The 21572-nt window shown below is 38.5% G+C and overlaps 1 protein-coding gene across 2 annotated transcripts in view; it reads left to right on the top strand.

Annotated features, from left to right (window-relative positions):
• Nucleotides 1-18641, top strand: part of wt1a (WT1 transcription factor a) — a gene marked incomplete at both ends in the record, with an annotated part of 37425 nt that extends 18784 nt beyond the window's left edge. For both annotated transcript variants that reach the window (XM_079254119.1, XM_079254118.1), the window contains 5 exons: nt 10551-10650; nt 14129-14273; nt 17768-17857; nt 18232-18324; nt 18520-18641. In XM_079254119.1, coding sequence (XP_079110245.1) covers nt 10551-10650; nt 14129-14273; nt 17768-17857; nt 18232-18324; nt 18520-18641 — 550 coding nt within the window. The remainder of the gene's footprint in view (nt 1-10550; nt 10651-14128; nt 14274-17767; nt 17858-18231; nt 18325-18519) is intronic.
• Between the last annotated feature and the right edge of the window lie 2931 nt (nt 18642-21572).

The following is a 21572-nucleotide window of genomic DNA, read 5'->3' as shown; positions in this document are numbered from 1 at the left end:
TTTCTCATGCCAGTACAACGTGGAATTTGTTTTTCAAGAAACCTAAAACCTGTCTTGCAGTGACATCAGTGTTGGCCTTTTCAGACATGCGCCAGCTTCCATTGGTTACCACTTAAAAGTGTTGGTTTGGTGTAAGTTTAACCCCTGGTGTTTTCTCTTTCTTTGTTTTTTTTTTTTTTTTAGGTGTTTTCTGTAATATTTTGCAACAGAAGTCCAACCAGGTCGGACTTGGTGATATACACGTATAACCTTTAAACCGTGAATGGCTGAAGTTACATTATGCGATAGGCATCCACAGCAGAGGTGGGTTCATGTAGCTTCTGATCTGCTGTTGTGAAGAATCTCACCAACTTCAAATGGAGTTTTATAGCAATACGGCATGTCGATTTGAGAAAACAATGACTCTAGGAGGGCATGCTACACTGCAAAAACTGAAATCTAAGTGAGATTAAAAATCTTAAATTGAGTACACATATGCTTATTTTTTAAAGATAATATCATTTTTATGCCACAGAATTCCTCTTGTTTTAAGAATTTTTTTTTACTTATTTTGGGAAGTCTTGACAAGCCAAATATTCTTGTTCTGTTGGCAGATAATTTATCTTATTTTAAGCAACATTTCCATCATTTTTGTATATTTTTTTGTTGTTTTTTTTAAGGCTAAGTTTTTGCAGTGTACCACTTCAAGTGGGCTTATGTCTGTTCTCAATGCTATACTGTATACAACGTAGCTATCTGCTTTGTCTTGTATAAGACAAGAACATCAACTTTGTTTTTGAGCCTTAAAGCAAATAAACTTCATCTACTTGACTAAAATATACAATTACATAAGTAATAATAATGTAATACTATTAACTGTACATTAATAATACTAACAATAAAAATAAAATAAGGGAAATTACAGTTTTAACAAAAAATTGTCAGCAAAAAGTCTTTTTTTTTAAATTTTGCTGTCTTCTTAAAGACAGTGTGTGAGAATTACTCTCGTCTAGTGGTTTGCTTATTGAATGTAAATAACAGAGTACTGCTGTCTGGCACCTCATCGTTTAGGCATGTTATTACCACTACTGAAGCTGCGGAGAGTAAGAAATGTGAAAATGTCAACATGTCAGAGTGTCCCGTCAGGTGATGAGGTAGAAAGCAATACATAATTCATTCATTCATTCATTATCCTGACCGCTTAGTCCGATGAAGGGTCACGGAGAAGCTGGAGCCTATCCCAGCAGTCTTTGGGCGAAAGGCAGGGTACACCCTGGACAGCTCGCCAGTCCTTCGCAGGGAGCAACACATAACTCTGTACTTTTAATTGATACCCGTAAGTTGCAAGCATGTCCTTGATGTATTTGGGGCAAAGCTACTGCTAATAGCCGATGTTATAATGTAAAAGGAATTATGAAACACCAGGAAAAACTCTGTAAAAATACATCTGAAAGAAGCGTACTGTGTCCTGCTGGTATGACTTCTGTCAACAGCAATTGAAACAGTTGCAATGGACCTTTTCCACTGTAGGCTAACTAACAAATTAGCATCTCTGCTGTTTTATACAGCAAGTAACAGTAAATAATCCAACTCAAACAAGAGGATAAAGTAGCTGCTGGACCACCTGTTCTGCTTCTAACAAAACACCAACATAAACTTCACTGTTAGATTGAATGAACTTACCTGTCCAGCAGAAAGATGCGACCTCCACCTCAGTTTTGAAGTCTCTCATGAACTGTGTCCATCTGGTAAACACCACACTCATGTAGACTCCAGTTTTCTCTCGGTTATTCTTTCTTTTTCTTTTCTTGGCTACTTTTTTCCCCTCTTGCGGGGCAAAGAGTATGGATGCTCCTCTGTTTAAATGGAAAAGGCAAGTTTAAATGATCCCCTGTCATTTTGCTTTTGTCTTCTCCCTCGTGCCTTGAAATAACACGGAGAGCTACAAGACATGTAGCATGTAACATGGCAGTCTTCGGATGGTTGCGCCGCCATCTATTTATTTATATATAAAACTCATTCTAAGCTATGACAGTGCTTTCATTTGGATGCAATTGTGATTTGACTTTGGTGAATAAGTATTTATGAAAGTAATACTTGATTTTTGCTGATAAAAATCTAAATTAGTTACACGCTGTACCTTAATGCTAAAGAAATGTTTGTGTCATATTAAGACCATATTAGATGCAAATGTAGTGCTTCCTTCCCACTGACAAGACAAAGCTTTATTTCTGAGAAAAATTGTTTTGGGAAACACGCCTTGCAGTGTTTATAAAAAAGCCTTAAAATATTCTTAAGTTTTCAGATTCCTTAGCGGCCTGTTGTTTACCTCTTGTGGGAATACATTTTTTTCAGTTCTTCCACAACTCCTCGGTTCTCATGTCTTGCAGAAACTAATTAGGAAATACCTACATAATGACTGAAGTATCAACATCCACTGTTTAAAGTATTCAGCATGTACTGAACTGTGTGTCACTGTGACCTGCATAGCTGCATGCTGGTCAGCGTCTGTGTCGGCTCACAAATACCTTTCTTCTCCAAGCCAACAGGCATTCATCATAGTTAACGAATGAAAGTGTGTATTTTGTGTGTGTCTGATAGAGATGTGTGTGTGCATAAAGAGGCGCAGTAAATAAAAATGTTTGTTTTTTTAAACTGTTGCTTTGAAAATGCAGTTTTTGACATGTTCTAGCAATGAAAACTTAATTTCTTTTTTACAAAAAAATGGTCATCAGAGTTGGTTGATCTTTGATTATTTAAGCTCTGATTGTGATGTAGTTTGTGTTATCTTTGCACTTAGTGCTGTCAGTGATGGGCAGCAGAGAGGGGAGGAGAAGGGAGGTGTAAGGGAGTTTTAAGGATGAGGAGGAAGAGAACGGGGAGCAACAAGAGGAGGCAGTCAGCAGAGATAAGGAGGGCCAGCCTGAGGAGAAGGACGTGAGGAAGAGGAAGTGAAGGGGAGTTTAGCTTCAACAGGAGTGTGCAGGTCCATTCCCAGGGTTTAAAATAAAAACTTAAATGGTGAACCACATGTCACCACCATGTGGTGATGCATGAGGGATCAAACACAAGACTATGTATTTTAAATGTAGTTTAACAAATAATTTAGGTGAAAACTGCTCACTGATGCATGGAAAACTTATCTGCAGTGAGAGAAAGAGGATTTTTCCAAGTGAGGGGCCACATTGTCCATTGTCCATGCACGTTTCTCTTCTCAGGTTGACGTGCCTTTCATTGTTTGCTATTGGCCGTAGATTGAAGCAAAGATTCATCTTTAACATGATCTCTAAAGATTTCTTTGTTCCTGCATTTTGTGGAGAACTTATGAGCCAGGAAACTGTGATGCCCAAGTCCAATTATATCACATCATCATACTGCTTTGTTGTGCATATAAGCCAGTTTGTCCATCACAAATACCAGTTTGTCATTTTGAAATATATATTTATCCATCCATCCAAGATTTTTCCTCCTTACTGTCTCACTTCCACCAAGATAAACAGCATCACGTAAGCTGTAAAAAAAAGGTTTCTCATTAAAAACAGCAAAGCAACCAGAGAAATGATCATCTGAAAGATTCATTAGAATAAAGAAAATTATAAAAGAAAGTGAAAAATATAAAAATGAATTATTAAAATAGAATGATTACATTTATTTCTTCCAGCATTGGGTAGGCACCGCCTATCCTGCCTGCCCTGACTGCACACCCCTGGAATTAGCCCAGTGTCTGCCATGTTCTTAAGCATATTCAGTGTGTACACCTGAAGTCAAACCTCCAAATTCTTTAACAATCCTGGTTTATAATTTTTAGCTACTTCCTTATCCAACTACTACTACATCAGCAGAAGTCATCACCATGGTAACCATGAAAAAGGAGGACAAGATTACTGCAGATGAGACCCACATCTGAAGGTGACATACCTTTGAACCTGTGAATGTTGTAAAACGGTCAACATGAGGCTAAACCAAAATCTTTTACTAAACCTAACCGAACTTAACCTCACCTAACCCAACGTAATGTAACCTAACGTAACCTAACCTAACTTAACCTAACTTAACTTAACTTAACTTAACTTAACTTAAACAAACCTAACCTAACCTTAGCTTAAACAAACCTAACATAACCTAACCTAACCTTAACTTAGCTTAAACAAACCTAACCTAACCTAACCTAACCTTAACTTAGCTTAAACAAACCTAACATAACCTAACCTTAACTTAGCTTAAACAAACCTAACCTAACCTTAACTTAGCTTAAACAAACCTAACCTAACCTAACCTTAACTTAGCTTAAACAAACCTAACCTAACCTAACCTAACCTAACCTAACCTTAACTTAGCTTAAACAAACCTAACCTAACCTAACCTTAACTTAGCTTAAACAAACCTAACCTAACCTAACCTTAACTTAGCTTAAACAAACCTAACCTAACCTAACCTAACCTAACTTAAACAAACCTAACCTAACCTAACCTAACCTTAACTTAGCTTAAACAAACCTAACCTAACCTAACCTAACCTAACCTAACCTTAACTTAGCTTAAACAAACCTAACCTAACCTAACCTTAACTTAGCTTAAACAAACCTAACCTAACCTAACCTTAACTTAGCTTAAACAAACCTAACCTAACCTAACCTTAACTTAGCTTAAACAAACCTAACCTAACCTAACCTAACCTAACCTTAACTTAGCATAAACAAACCTAACCTAACCTAACCTTAACTTAGCTTAAACAAACCTAACCTAACCTAACCTAACCTAACCTAAACTTAGCTTAAACAAACCTAACCTAACCTAACCTAAACTAAACTAAACTTGAAGGAACCTAGCCTAAACCTAAACCTAACTAAATGTGATGAAACAAACAGCAAGTACAAGTAGTAAAGATGACTAAGGTCACATTTCTTAGTGAAAGTCTCAAGTCAAGGTTACTTCATGGTCCTTACAATATTTTTCCAGACTAGACCGGCCTGTTCCGTCATTTGAAAACATGTTGATGCAACACTTGTTTACCAGTCAGTTACTCATCAGTTACTCATTGAAGGGTTTAGTGAGCTAGAAATATGTTGTATGCAAAACAAATATTGATCTGAAGAAAAAAAAAATTTTCTTATTACCTTGTCATATGATTTCTAATCATATGACAAGGTAATAAGAAAATTTTTTTTTTTTCTTATTACCTTGTCATATGATTTCTAATCATATGACAAGGTAATAAGAAAAAAAAAATTTTTTTTATTACCTTGTCATATGATTTCTAATCATATGTCCTCATGTTGATGTATATTCTGTTTTATGAGCAGCTGAAGGTATTTTCTAAGGTGCGTTTAAATGCGTTTTTGTTTTGGACCATACACTGGTGACATAGCAGGGGAATCTACTTTTACTAATTTTTTTTTTACAATGTTTTGGTTTATATGAAACATTAAATTATCTTTGTGTGAAAGTGTTATATCCAGAGGGACCTTTCTTGATTTGCAAATGAAAAAATCATACTGGTGGAAATTTACCTTTTAACCCTTTTATGCATAGCGGCCATATAGTGGACACTTATTAACAAACTTTTTTCTGGCATATTCATGAATGAGGATAGCATTTTTGTAAATAAACCACTTCAGTTGATCTTAGTGAGTCATCCGATACGTTTCCACGCACTGGAAAATAAATAAATATATTATATAATTGAACATAATGTTATTACACAAGTTTGCCTTTGCTAAAAATTGGAACAGAAAACGATACAGCTATATTTTAAAGAAGATTTCCATAATATAATTATGATTATATATTATGTTATAAATATTTCATAGAATGCATTATTATAAATCATGATAAATTCTAAACATCACTAATAAACAATAAAGTATGATTGCATATGTCTGTAGAGGTAAAATACTGTATTTTACAATATGTTGCGTTGTTTTTTATTAAGTCATGCATAAAAGGCTTAAATGCTTGAATAGATAACCATAGTTGTTTTTTTCCTCTTTTTTTAAATCAGTTTTTTTTTCTTTTAATGTGTTGTATTTTAAATGCACCCGTTGTTTCCTGCATTATTAATTGCATCAGCTGTGTTTTTTGTCTGCAGGCTGGATCACATTTACACAAACAGCCACAGTCAGCACGTCTCTCCAGAGGTTGTCTGATGAAAGACGTTTGAAGGAGTTAGTGTAATGATAAAACTGTCCCATTACGAATATTAACCAATATGACATATTGAAAATACTAAAACAAATTAATGGATGTACATTAGTAAAGGAGCATGTAGTAAAATTCAGTGTTTGTCTTTGTGTCTGTGGGAAAATCGATGCAGACAAAGAGCACCTTATAAGCACTCGTCTATATCCTGCACATATCCACCGCTGAAGCACAGGATGCAAAAATCCTCCTCCCATCCTCCTCCTTTAGCTGGACAGCCTGAAATATAACACATTTCATAGACAAAAGCTTTCTGTTTCTCAGTGTTATCATAAGCAGATATGAGAGGCAACAGCAGCAGCTGCGTCACACAGAGCAGGTTTTGTTTCTTAAGTCAGGATGAAATGTCTCATTTAAAGTATGGCAGTTGCTGCAAGTGATAAAATAAAGACTCTTGAATTAATTATGTTATCAAAAGAAAATGTTAAATATGACATTTAATAGTAGTCCTATTTTTGTTATGTTCAGTTTAATTTGTGTTTTGTTATGGATATTGATACAAGCAGTAGATCATTTATAATAATTGATTCATACTATTGCAGAAATTTTTAATGACTATTTTTAAATGCAAATGTAATTTTCACTGAGGTTTTGTTGTTGAAGCGGGATTTAATTGAAGCAGTACATAAGCTGTAAATCATTCAGTCTGCATTCACTGTTCACAAAACTGTACAGCTGACAGGACGTTATATATCCCTCAGTCTGCAGGAACTGACTCATCCTTTACCAAATCAAAATGATTAAACTTTAAGGTCAAATAGTATCTCAGATTATTTTTTTATTTATCACTGGTAGAGCTTCTCAGCATCAGGCTGCTTTACCTGCTTTCCTATCAGAACTATACACTCGATGTGCATTTTCCTTAAAACTATTCCACAATCATTTGGCAGAAACTTTCATCCAAAGCATCTTAAATGTGAAAAGTGATCAATTAACCATAGCTATTAACCTTACATGCATTTTTTTGTGTGTGGGAGGAAGTCGGAGTACCTGAAGAGAACGCACACATGCACAAGGAGAACATGCAAACACACAGAAAGGTCTCTGTTCAAACCAGCGACCTCGCTGTGAAGCCGCCATGCTGAGCACCGCACCGCCATGCTGCTCTAGATGGGCAAACTAGATGCCAGAAAGACATCAAATCCAGCCTCTTTCACTTGTTTCAATCCTCCCAAAGCTCCTTGCATCGAGCACTGGGTCCCCAGTTCAGATATTACTCTGAATTACAGACGAAAGTAGAATAATTGATGCTTCTGTGAAACTGAATTTGTTACTAAATATGATTGTTGTCACGTTATCTGGTCAATAAGACCTCAATCCTAATGACCATGTCAATATTTACAGATGTTCATAGTTTTTAATGTTCATGTTGATACTGAGCAAGTATACATTTGTTATTAAGAATGACGTCTGTAACGACACTTCACTCATTAATCTATACTGACTACATGGGGAAACGAATGCCTGTTGATATGTCCAGGATGTACCTGCCTCTCGCCTGCTAATCGCTGGGACAGGCTCCAGCTTCCCGCGAACCTAAAAATGGATTAAACAACACAGAAAATGAATGAATGAATGAAAATGAATAGAAATTCTGATATTTCTGAATAACTGTTTAAGCCTTTACGGCTGTTTTGGGATTCTTACACAACATTATAAGAAGTATACGACTGTATAAACAATAAATCATAAAACACTGTAACATGGCAAGTTCACCGTGCAGACCCTCATATAGGGATAAGGGAATAACAGGAGTCACTTCCAGGTTATTCCAAAACCACAGCTTACCTACAATAAATAAAAGTTCAAGGTTAAGCCATAGATCTTTCCATTGAAAACACATTTCTGTGAATCTCTTTCAACGACTCCAGACTTCAGATCAGTATCTCTGTGCAGTATTATCAATTTAGCTCTATTTAAATTCAAAGAGGATGTCTTGAATAGAAAAAAGGCAGAAGACACAAACTTATTTACCAATGGTTTGTACAAACAAATTCATTTTTAAATCCTATAGATTATGAGCTTCATGCTAAAATTCACCAAGTTCTTCGTATCTTGGATTTGTTCTTAAGTAAGAACAAATCTTACTACAAACTCTGGGCAGGACTCCTACCAACATCTGAGTGCCGACACATTTGAACAAAATCAACTTTTGTGATGTTTTCTGCTGTTCGGTTCATCAAAATACAATAATAAAGTTACAGTCCTGCTTTTGTCGGGTCTTTAAAGGACTTTTGATGAATTACATTTTGTTATTTTAATTTGAATAGCAACATTTTGAAGATCACATGCTAACATTATAATTTCCTTTAAGAGATAATTAAACTGTTTTTCATTCATTTTATTCATTTAAGAACGAGCGGCTGTGGAGACAGATGGTGGTCTTCCCACCAGCGTCACTTCAATAGACAGATCTGATCTTTTAAGCCAAGCCAACTTTATTTATAACGCACTTTCTGACAGCTACTGCTGAACAAAGTGCTAAACATAACATAATTAACATATTTAAACAGAAAACAATATCACAGAAAACGGAAAACTATAAAATTTAAAACTATAAAATATTAAAAAAATGAAAAAAATAAAAACAAAAAGCAATAAAAGCAAACTCATTCTGGGTAAAATGCCAGTGAAAAGACGTCTTAAGAAGGGATTTAAAAAGTGCGGATCTTCTGTCTGCACACATTTGCTCTGCCCCTTACCTGCAACATTACTTCATGGATGTCGCTTTTAACTTCCAGATTCACTTGCAAAATGTCACATTTCATCAATAAAAATCATCACAACAGTGCTTTCTTAATATATTAATGTTTATTTAGAATGTCATGGCCACCTGCTAATGAGATCTATCAGACTCACCTGGAGGGTTTATCAGATGCAGCTCACCCTCTGGAGGTGAACCACATCTTAAAATGTTTCCACAGCGGGTAGAAGTTTGCTTTACCACCTTTCGAAGGTACAGTGTGCTAAGTAATGATAAATTATTTTACCGTGTCCCACCTTCCTCTCTGGCCACCACACCACGAGGATGTGCGTCCGGATGCGCTCATGAGACCAGTCTGCAGGCTGCTTCCAAGTTCAGGAGGAAAAATGAGTAGCATAAAAATAAAGCTCATCATGTGGTTATTTATAATTTAAGTATTAAAACGGGGAAAAATCAGACTTGTTTTCATTCACCTTTATGTCATTTGCTTCAATTTTCTCCTTGTCAGTCTCACTGATGTCTGTGTCTGTTTGCACACCGCGGTACGTCAGTTTACCATATATGGGCATTTTGTGTGCATTTTCTATGCAAAGAAGAGCCAGCTGGTTTGTCCTTTTTAACTTTTGTTAAAAGAATTAGTGTTCACCAATCTAAGAAAAATAATACAAACAATTTTCAGTGTACAAACACATCCATTTATGTAATGAAGTACAACTTCAAAACAAATTTAAGAAGATTTGTAGGATGTTGGTGAATGAGGTCCACTGAGCTGAGGCCAATTTAACATTAAATAGAACCATAATTTGCTAAAACAACATCATGGCCGTTAAAAAACATAAAATCTATACAAACTCTCTACAATAATATTCAATGAGATAAAAGATAAAAAGAAAATAATGTAGATGCTGTTTTAACCCTTTAATATTAAAGGTATGAAGAGATAAAAAGGCTACGTTCATGTTTCAAACAGTGTGTGTTTTTTAATCCATCAGGACTTCTCTGGCATCTTTTCTATCTTTCTAATCTCTAATCTTTCTCCAAATCTCATGACTTGGTCTCTGATATTCTTTGGAACAGGATGACTTTCTACCTCCCTTTATCAGTCTGCTAATGTTGTAGCTAGGTATATTTTGCAGGAGGTCAAGGTGCAGCTTCTGCACATAAATATTTTACCCAAAACATTCATGTACGAAGCGGCACCACAGAAAAAAAAAAAAACACCCCAAAAAAAACAGATTTACAGTACTCTGGAAAAACAAAAACCATAGATCAATGAGAGTTATATCTCTACAGGCTGTAATTTGCATCAAGGGCTCAATGTGAGAAGGTGAATATGTTTGAGACTTTTGCTTTCCTGACATGATCAAAGCCCACATTGTGCTCCATAAAACAGCCTTTTAATGCTTTATATGTTTGCAAAGGCGTTGGACTGTCTGAAATTATTGACTGGATAGAAGATCTTGATTTTGTCTGCTTTCTTTGTTTTATTACAGCTGTGTTCACAGATGTTTTTAGAAGCTTTTATGACTTTTGCAGCTAAAAATCCTGCATTTATGTCCTTTTTCAGGCTGAAATTCATTGATTTTTCAACTTTTCCAGCTCATGTGGTTTGAGACAGCTGTTGATTTAGCTGTAATTATTATTTCTTGTTTCTCTCTGTGTCTTGGCAGCCATACAGCGGGCTATGACAGCGACCCCAGCACCCCGATGGTGTACAGCTGCAGCACGCAGTATCGCATTCACACACATGGAGTCTTCAGGGGCATTCAGGTGGGACTCACACTTTCTGCTGCACACTTTATATATTGTCCACAGGTCATCGTCCGGTCATGCAGATCTTCTGTCTGCACACATTTGCTCTGCACCTTTATCTTTACTGTCCACGTTTAGTGTTACACATGTCACTGAGCATATTTGCAACGAAGTGCACGACCGAGACAGAGAAGAATATTGTCTTTTAATGGGTGGACTCAAGGAGAAGAGAGCCTAATGCAGTGAACAGGCAATGTGAGGAGGAAATGCTGATATGTAGCAGAGCACAGATTTACAAACTCACGCACAAGACTACCTTAACATGCACACACACACACAATTGTGCACATACGCAGCTTTTAAGGTCAGGGGAATTCTTTTTTTCCATAAATCCATTAGCAGTGGAGAAACACACACACTACATAATGATACACTTTCCATACGAGGATCCACATGTTAATAAATCATTAGATTTTAATTATTGTCTGTCAGCAGCTCTAAAAGACATGGAGCAGGAGATTCTCCAGACCTGCTCTTACTCCGCTGTGGAGATGGTTCTTTCTGGGGCCTGTTTCATTAGTCACCCTGCTCTTTTTCCTTCTTTAAGCTGCGGCTCAGGACAAAAGAATAAACAATACCTCACTCTTATGCCTCTTAAAGCATAATTTAAGAGCTGCTAAAATGTGAAGTAAGCGATTGAGTAAGACTTTGTTAAATTTATGACACAGATTACACTAATTCACTGCCACTGCCAAAGATCAGATGGCAGCCATGGACCGTCTTTCTTCATTAATACTTCTTCTTGTTGAAATCTGAATCAAGCATCACAGTGAATCTTATCGTTTTACTGTGGTGAATCACTGATAGGAAATTGACTCGCAAAATCTCAAGATAACGTTTGATTCTTCCTGCCAGTGTAGCCATGACCACCTGGGTAACTTTCCTTTTAGTCACCAAGCCGACCATCAGTCAGCGGAAATGTTCAGGCGCAAGATTTTTTCTTTTTTATTTTACTGTTGGTTTGTCAGGAAGAAAGCTCAAACCTGGAGGATCCCTGATTTTACCCCCCATTTTCTCTTCCCACACGCTGTTAGCAGCACTCTTACAATAAAATCCTCATCATACATATAAAAACTATACATAAATGATGAGTAAAAACGATAGTACTGTGTTTCCCTTTACCATGTTGAACACCGTGAGCAGAACCTGGAACAGCTGGATGGGATCTCTGTGTTTTTTTCAAATGCTAATTTCCTGCACTGATGCTCACAATGTGTTTGTTTTAAGCTTTAATGCCCCATTTCTGAACTTAGGTAGATTTTCACACCGTGTGCCCTTTAACCATGTCTAGTTCAGCATCCTTCTTGTAACCTGTCTCTTCTAAACTCTTTCCAGCCAGTAAAACTCAGCCCAATGTTGACGATTGACTTATCTCTTTCTCTGTTAGTTGTCCTTTTCCTGTCTTCCTCTGTTAATGGTTTCTCGTGTTTCTCTGCTGAATCAGCCATGGTGCATGTTGGAAAAGAACCAGTATGGTGATATCTGGGTGCCGGCATGTGACTTGGTGTTGTAGAGCCAAATGCTGCTGTAAACAGAGGAAAAAGTTGTAAACTCAGCCTCAAGATGCTGCAGGGCAACAATGTCTCGGGGAAAGTACTGAATGGATGCCAATTTGCCTTCAACACAAGTCCGAAACATGTTTTTCTAATCAAAAAGTTGCTTGGTGCAACTTTTACCCACTAATATCCCTAATTTAGTGGGTAATATTTTGCGTTGCTGCTGACAGATTGGGAGTGAAAGGGTTAAATTCCACCAGCAGCTTTCATTTTTAGCAACTTAACATTAGCAAGCTGCAGCAGCAATTAATAAATTAATAAAGATTCCAATTTTTTTTTACTTTTGTGGAATGTTCCTGTTACAGTGAACAGATTCCTCTCAGTGGTCATATGACCTGTAGCCTCTGCCTCTGTAAAACGATGGAAGGCCTACATAAGGTCCAGGCCACTTTACAGCTGATATTCTCTCAAAAGGCTCAAAAATAACTTACAAACTGCAGCTGATGCCTTGTGCATCGTCTCTGTAAAGCAAAATTTCAAAATGTTCATTAGTTTTACCAACAGTTAAATGTAAACACCTATAATCACATCAAATCATAAACATTACTAGTGCACACACTTCACAGATATCCCAAAGTTTTATGTCTTTTCTTGCAGTCTTGCCTGAGTAATTTACTACGGAACAAAGATAAAAAAAAAATCATTAAAAAAAGGCTGAATTTTAACATTTATAAGGATTGTTTCAGCAGTTTGTTTGTTTAATACATTCATTCAGCAACTTATTGATAGGCTAAATGGGAAATTTTGCTCTGAGGGTCAAGACATTGTTGGTTGGCCTTCATGTGGAGGTTGAGGGATTCAGTGTATAATGCTAAAATATTAACCTCATAACTAAACTTTGGTGAAATGATACATATTATATTAATTATATCATAGTATTATAACAAATTAGATTTTAAAACATACACAGTCTATGATTCTTAAAAAGAAGAAAAAATTAGCATGTTAGAAAAGAGACTTGAGCTTTAAACCTGAGCTTTAATTCTCCAAAAATACATCAGTTTTTAAAAATCACAAAAATGAACAGTAATGATACATCAAATGTCTCTCCAGTAATACATGTCTGATGATTAGGTGTGTAATGAGTCAAAGTGCATTAGATAATCATTGAAATTAAGTCTCACTTTAGCCTATTTCATTATATCTATTGTGACATAAAGCGTATTCAGACTTTAAATGTTACATTTCTGTCTCATAACCGCTGCTGCTGCTTTTTCTGCCAGTGTTTTTTAGCGCAGACGTAACCGCTAATGTTTCTAACCTAAACTAGTCTGACCTCTGATTCTCTTTGGTCATTAAGCTAAACGCTGAGGAAATTAAGAGCAGATGGCTGTAAGCAGGCGGAGATGGAGGGGGAGAACGTGATGGAGGGAGGTGTGGGAAGAGTGAAGTGGAGACATTTAAGAGGGAAGAAACGAGAGACAAATCAGAGGGATGTAAATACCAGCAGGTGGTGTTTACACTTGTTTTGCAGGTTAAATGAAACACAAAAATGAAACAGTTTATGTATCCATGTGTTATTTCCTCTGATTCTCCTCCAGCAGTGAGCAAAGCAGTGGGGCGCTCTGGAGGGGGGTCTGCCTAAAAGGCGTGACTAACAGCTCCCTTTGGGTTGCAGTCAGTCCGGGGTCATTTTACTGCTAATTCCCATCTCATGAATATATGACTATTTTATTGTAATGATCCCCACAAGTCAGACGGATCATGTGAACTTATTTACCCACAGGACTGATTTAATTGCCCGTTGTTTAAATTACATTTCACTGCTTCAGTTATTGATGCCCTCGGAGAGTTCTTGTTAATTTCAACTTGAGTGGTTTGCTTTAAATAGAACTGTTTGCTTTGTGTATGTGTGTGTGCGTGTGTGTGTGTTTATACAGGATGTGCGGCGGGTGCCCAGCATTGCTCCGGCCATAGTGCGTTCAGAAAGCAGTGAAAAGCGTCCGTTCATGTGCGCCTATCCAGGATGCAACAAGCGCTACTTCAAGCTGTCTCATCTGCAGATGCACAGCCGTAAACACACAGGTGAGAACCGCCAAGGCAAGAAAACGGGCTGCAATTTTTCACTTCTAATACAGTCACTTATAGCAGAGTTCTTAAACTTTGGTCGTTGAAGACCACTGCCCTGCAAGTTTTACCTCAGGGATGTCCAATGTCAGATGTTTAGAGATGTTTTCCTGCTCCAACACACCTGATTTCAGTTAAAGGGATGTCCTCAACACTCTGCCAAAACCAGCTAAAGGCTCATTTGAATCAGACGTGTTGAAGCAGGAAACATCTGAAACCTGCAGGACGATGGTTCTTGAGGACTGAACCTTGGATCCAGCTTTGATCCAGCTGGCCCAGATGAATGACTCATCACCAGATTTATGCAGAACCTAAGAACAAGGTCTTGAGGAGATCTGCTTTATTTGAATTGAGTTTCGTTGAAGCAGGGAAACAACTACAACTTAAAGGTGCAGTGAGCAACAAAATCAAAGGTCAGTGACAGAAAAACATTATATACCGTATGTTCCACACCATAAGGCGCACTTAAAAGGCTTTCATTGTCTCAAAAATTGACGGAGTGTCTTTAAACACGGTGCGGCTTATGTGTGCGCTGAGTTCCAAAATCAAGTGAAGCAAATGAATTGCCATCTTGGTTGGTTTGTTGGAGTTGGATCAACAAACCAACTCCAACTGCTGGACACTGGTGTAAACAGTGATTTTAAAGCAGAGTTGTGAGCATCATGGGAGCAGTGGATAAGAGACGGCGAACACAACTTAATGAAGACTGGGAGGCGAGTGATTCCATCATATGTGAAAGAATTGCAGATGCCTGAGCTAAGGTATCTCCATCGGTCGTTGTCCGAGCTTTCACAAAAGTCGGTATCGTTGCTATATGACGAGAGAGAACCCGGTATGCTTGATGGTGAAATTGTCCCAGCTGTTTAGTTCAGAAACAGACGATGAGGACTTTGATGGATTTGTGACAACAGATTGATGAAAAAAAATAATGTGTATTTTTAAATACATACCGTTGTTGAATAAAGTTCAACCAAACTCACTGCTTTGCTTTCATTACTTTACTTTACTTTTGTTTTAGCGTGAAAGTATTGATCGCTTTATTGAAATAACCTTTATTTTTTTATGATCTTAGAAAAAGACATTTATATCTACTTGCCGTAGGTCCACATACATGGCAGCTGCCATATTTATGCCACCCTTTTTACCATGGTGTCTCTAAATGGTCAAACAACTGTGTGTGTGAAGTGAAAGCGCTCTGAGTGTTAACCTGTAGTATCGGCTTTGTTAGATTGGTGATAGAGCACCATGTGGGAACACCTTTATAAGACCATAGAAGAAGACGGTACACATATGCATGATATGAAGTAGTTACCTGAGTGCAGTCATTGCTACACTTGAGGCCTCTGGATCCCCTCACAGATGAAATCATGTTAATGGTTGAAAGTATTTTGGCCACTGACAGCCACCGTCCATTCACAGTTGTGCTTGTTCTTTTGACAGGACTTTCTAAAAAGAACATTAAATATCTGCGGCTCATCCAGATGCTGCTGCTGAAGTTTTAACCAGGACCAAGAGATCTGAACACATCACACCAGTTTTAACATATTTAAACTGGTTTCCAGTCAGTCACAGGATATATTTTAAAACCCTGCTGGTGGTTTACGATCCAAGAACGGTTTAGGCCCAGAATACATCTGTGATACGTTCAGAGAATAAAAACCAAGCAGAGCTCTTAGATCCAAAGACTCAGGTCAACTCCTCCAGACCAGAATCCATAACAGAGTCCAGACCAGAGTCCAGACCAGAGTCCGGGCCAGACTCCGGGCCAGAGTCCGGGCCAGAGTCTGGACCAGAGTCCAGACCAGAGTCCAGGCCAGAGTCCGGGCCAGAGTCCGGACCAGAATCCATAACAGAGTCCAGACCAGAATCCATAACAGAGTCCAGACCAGAGTCCGGGCCAGAGTCCGGGCCAGAGTCCGGGCCAGAGTCTGGACCAGAGTCCAGACCAGAGTCCAGACCAGAATCCATAACAGAGTCCAGACCAGAATCCATAACAGAGTCCAGACCAGAGTCCAGACCAGAGTCCGGGCCAGACTCCGGGCCAGAGTCCGGGCCAGAGTCTGGACCAGAGTCCAGACCAGAGTACGGGCCAGAGTCCGGACCAGAATCCATAACAGAGTCCAGACCAGAATCCATAACAGAGTCCAGACCAGAGTCCGGGCCAGAGTCCGGGCCAGAGTCCAGACCAGAGTCCAGACCAGAATCCAGACCAGAGTCCAGACCAGAGTCCGGGCCAGAGTCCGGGCCAGAGTCTGGGCCAGAGTCAGGACCAGAGTCCAGACCAGAGTCCAGAGCAGAGTCAAGAATAGAGTTTAGACCAGAGTCAAGACTAGAGTTTAGACCAGAGTCCAGACTAGAGTTTAGACCAGATACCAGAACAGAATCCAGACCAGAGTCCAGACCAGAGTCCAGAATAGAGTTTAGACCAGAGTCATGACTAGAGTTCAGACCAGGGTCCAGACTCAAGTTCAGACCAGATACCAGAACAGAATCCAGACCAGAGTCCAGACCAGTGTCCAGACTAGAGTTTAGACCAGAGTCATGACTAGAGTTCAGACCAGGGTCCAGACTCAAGTTCAGACCAGATACCAGAACAGAATCCAGACCAGAGTCCAGACCAGTGTCCAGACTAGAGTTTAGACCAGAGTCATGACTAGAGTTCAGACCAGGGTCCAGACTCAAGTTCAGACCAGATACCAGAACAGAATCCAGACCAGAGTCCAGACCAGTGTCCAGACTAGAGTTTAGACCAGAGTCATGACTAGAGTTCAGACCAGGGTCCAGACTCAAGTTCAGACCAGATACCAGAACAGAATCCAGACCAGAGTCCAGACCAGTGTCCAGACTAGAGTTTAGACCAGAGTCCGGGGCAGAGTCCAGACCAGATACCAGACCAGATACCAGACCAGAGTTTAGACCAGAGTCCAGACCAGTGTCCAGACTAGAGTTTAGACCAGAGTCCGGGGCAGAGTCCAGACCAGATACCAGACCAGATACCAGACCAGAGTCCAGACCAGAGTCCAGACTAAACATGTAGAAGCAGCATTTAGCCTTTATGCCACAAAGAGGTGGAACAAACCGCCGTTCTTGTTTGCATGAAGTGATGTTCAGGAAACCATAACAAATTACTAATGTTATGCTGCAAGATACAAGGTATTTTCTAAGTATTTGCATCATATAGATGCAAAAAAAAAACAAAACTATAAGCTCAGACTAAATTGAATTCTACTCTTATAATCATAGTTATTGTGGGCTTGTTGCTTGAGCCTCAACCTTGGCAGTCTTGACAATGAGTTCGGCTAACTACTACATCATGTTACGCAAAACTATCTAATAATGTCACATGAATATAAGTTTTATATTCTCACATTCATGATGAAAAGCAAATCAGGAAAAACACTGAAATGGATTATTAAAAAAATACTGAATAAACTTTTCCTGTTTTCGCCCAGGGGAGAAACCCTACCAGTGTGAGTTCACAGACTGCGGCCGCAGGTTTTCCCGCTCTGACCAACTAAAAAGACACCAGAGGAGGCACACAGGTTTGATGGATTTTATCTGATCTGCATTTCTGTCTTTAGATTTTATTTTACATTTTCCAAAAGCCTTTCTTTCTCTCTGCTTCTCTGCTGTTGGCATGAAAGCTACCATTTGCAGAATAAACTTCTCAGATTGCATTTTGTCTGCATTGGTGCTATGAAGTCAACTTTCTCAGATACAGTTGCTAATTGCTGGCCAAACTTTGGCATGGCTTCCTTGCAAGCCTCTGCTCTACTGTTTTGTTTTTTTTTCTATCTCCCTCTGTGTGTGTTTGTGTGTGTGTGATGTTGAACGTGTGGTTTCTGTACTTGTTTTGTGTGAAATTGCCCTGTTTGTGTGATGAATGTGTGCGCATGCTCACTGTACATGTGTTTAGGAGTTAAACCGTTCGAATGCGAGACGTGTCAGAGAAAGTTCTCTCGGTCTGACCACCTTAAGACACACACACGGACTCATACAGGTAAAACAAGTGCGTAAACTTTTATTTTTCCATTTCTTCTTCATCCATTTGATGTTAATAAATGTAGCTGCTAAATATAAGTTTTGCTGCAATATAATACATAGATATTCAAAATTTCAGTATAATGATTGAATATTTATTTAAACATTAATTTCCAGACTTCTGCTGTGCTAACTCTCCCCCTCATTCACCCTTTCCTCGCAGGTGAGAAGCCGTTTAACTGCCGGTGGCCGAACTGTCAGAAAAAGTTTGCCCGGAGCGATGAGTTGGTGCGACACCACAACATGCACCAGAGAAACCTCACCAAGCTACAGCTTTCAATCTGAGCCTCTTGTGGCCATATGTACATCTGTGTATACTTGTAATGCTTCTAGTTAACACACACTAAAAAAAAAAAAGGGCAAACAAATCAGCCTCTGTGGAGTTCAGCAAAGTCCTGATGATCAGTTAGACTTTACCAGGTTTCAGCTTGACTCACCGTCAGACTAAAACGTTATATTCGTGTGTTTCTGCAAACTGAATAGATAGAAATCTTTTTGTTTTTAACAAGTCATAAGTCCCGTTATTCACCAGTTGTCTACAATACATAATTCCCAGCAGTGTGGTGGTTTACAGATTCAACACGACGAGTGTAATTCCAATGAGAAACAGTGATCTAAACATTTGAACTTGGTTGTCGTGCTGCCACATTTTGAGAAAATGTACAAACTGGAGGGCCTCCGTCGTGGAGGGGAGCATACAGTAATACAAAACTAAAATTTTTATTCAGCTGTACTTTGCATTTTGAATGCACCTATATTTTTCAGGTTGGTTAATCCTTTTACTTTTCATTTCTCTCTGCATTTTGTTTATTTAAGGCACCAAAACAACAAGAAAGCAATTCCTGCAACTTATTCATAACCCTGCATGTTAAATATATGAAATATCAGTATGTGTGCCTGTGAAAATGATTGTTACGGTGTAAGGCCAAGGGATTTTACATATCTGTACTTTGCAGAAATGTACAATGTTAGCACATAGTTCTGGCAGCTGAGCTGAACTGCACTTTGATGCAAAATATAAATCTGTCTAAAAGCTGGAAATTGATGATGTCTAAAACTTAAACATCAAACAACATCTGTTTCTGTTATGCAGACAGTGTTTTAAATTTCTGTCACTGTCAATAAATCCCAAAGGAAAGACAAGAAACAACACAGAGAAAAACACAAGCATCATACAACTAATTGGAGCCATTACATTAACAGAACTGAGGAAAATACCTGGTTTGTAATGACAGCAGGGAAATATTTAACTCCTGAGGTGTTCAGTTCAGGTAAACACGACTGTTTACCTTGCAGTTGGACATTTATTATTTCATGGCAACTATCAGAAATGATAGATTTCATGAAGGCTTTTTTATTTGGTGTAAACTAAGAAACATTGTCTGTGGAGTGGTTAATATTGTGAGACAGTCTGTTTTCCAAAGCCTAACCCAGCTGTTTCAGTGTAACTACATAGTTAATGCACAGCTGTTTCCAGCCACTGTTGTTATTTTGGACTTTTCATGGGCTTCATTTACTTTAAATAGCAAAATAACAGGAAAAAATTGTTTCCACAGGCACCAAATGTAGTTTAAGGCTGTTGCAAATATGAAATATGTATTCAGCTCCAATGATCATGTCATTATTTTATAAGGTCTCTGTGGCAAGACCTCTGAACTGTTAATCAATGCAAATCTTTGCACTTCCGGTCTACTCAGAAGAATATCAAGCTGTGTCCATCTTAACTGAAAGGGACATTTCATTTGTCCACTGTTGTTGTTTCCTACCAGTGAGGTCAAAGGCTATTGGCCGCTGCACACGTGCTCCTGCAGCTTAGCACCTTGTCAGCTGTTGTAAATATGTCCTATGTACAACTACTTTGGGAAGGCTTATTTATTTTCTTTTTTGTGGACAAAAACTGCTTTCACTGGAATGATTTAAAGCAGTGGTTCCCAGCCTCGTTACCTGGAAGTCCCCCGACTTGTGTCTGCCGAACGGCTGCACCCTGCCACCTACCAGCAATCCCACAGTCATCCGTATGTGCATGATGAAATAGAAAGGTCCATATCTTTATTAACAACCCTTTTGAGAAGAAAAAAAAACATACATTTTCCTTTTATAATGAAGTAAAAGCTGCATCTTTGGTCTGTTTTGATGGCTCCCTGACAGATTGAACGCTGAACAGGAGAAGAACCAGAAACCGTGGATTTAAACGTGTCCATTGACAATCCAATCTTTAAAGGAGGTTTGCAGGAAATATTTCTGTAGCACAAAGTCAGCTAAGTGAGCTCATATTCACAGCCAAGTTATCCTTCACGCTCAAGGCTATAAATGTAGACATCTAAAACTCATGATGCTTCTGATAGGTTACATTATCAGTAATAAGTCAAGACTCCAAAATAAAACGTCAAACTCCCACCATGGCCAGCAGGAGCTTGGAGAAAACTCCCACTCAATGCATTTTTTATTGTAGCTCCAACATGGTCATATTGTCCTAAACTTGACCGCTTATTGTCCTGTTAAAAATGTCATGGGGTTAAATAAAGGCAGTGAGACACATTTGGAAGGAAGACAAATGAATTAGATGAGAATCCGACTGCATAAACGATCTGTTGCGATGCAACTACGCATGTTCAGTAGATGTTCTATGAAAAGTGCCTTAGTTACTTCATAAATCAACAGAAACGTTCTACATTAAGATATTCTCAGTTTAGAAATCATACGAATAATCACTTTATTAACAAGAATCCTAAAAAAGAGAGAAATAAAAAAGGCAAACGGCATTATATTCATACACACTAAAACAGTCTTAAGAGATAGAAATGATCAAGTATCAATCTGAAAGTTGCTGCCAGAATAATGAATTAAGACAGATTTGTATTATTTCTTTCACATAGGATAGTGTGGTGCAGGGATCACCACCTCCAGACCTCTTTGGACCTTATCCTGCAGTATTTAGATGTTGCCCTGCTCTGGTGCAGAGCTTGACAACAAGCTGATTTAATTTAAATCATGTGTGCTGCAGCAGCAAACATCTAAAACCTGCAGGACACTGGTCCGAAGGGTCCGGGGTTGGTGACCCCTGGTCTGCTGTATCCTATGCAATATTAGATTTTAAAGTGCTCCACAATCCAGGAAGTTGTCCAAATCGGATCCTCAGGGGTCACTGGCCTTCAGGTTTAGGATGTTTTTCTGCTTAAACTCACCTGGAACAAATGATTGGATCATTAATAGGCT

Source organism: Telmatherina bonti, assembly GCF_933228915.1.
Source record: "Telmatherina bonti genome assembly, chromosome: 2".
Lineage (NCBI taxonomy): Eukaryota > Metazoa > Chordata > Actinopteri > Atheriniformes > Telmatherinidae > Telmatherina > Telmatherina bonti.
The sequence above is the reverse complement of the archived record's forward strand: the minus strand, read 5'-3'. Positions and strand labels throughout refer to the sequence as shown.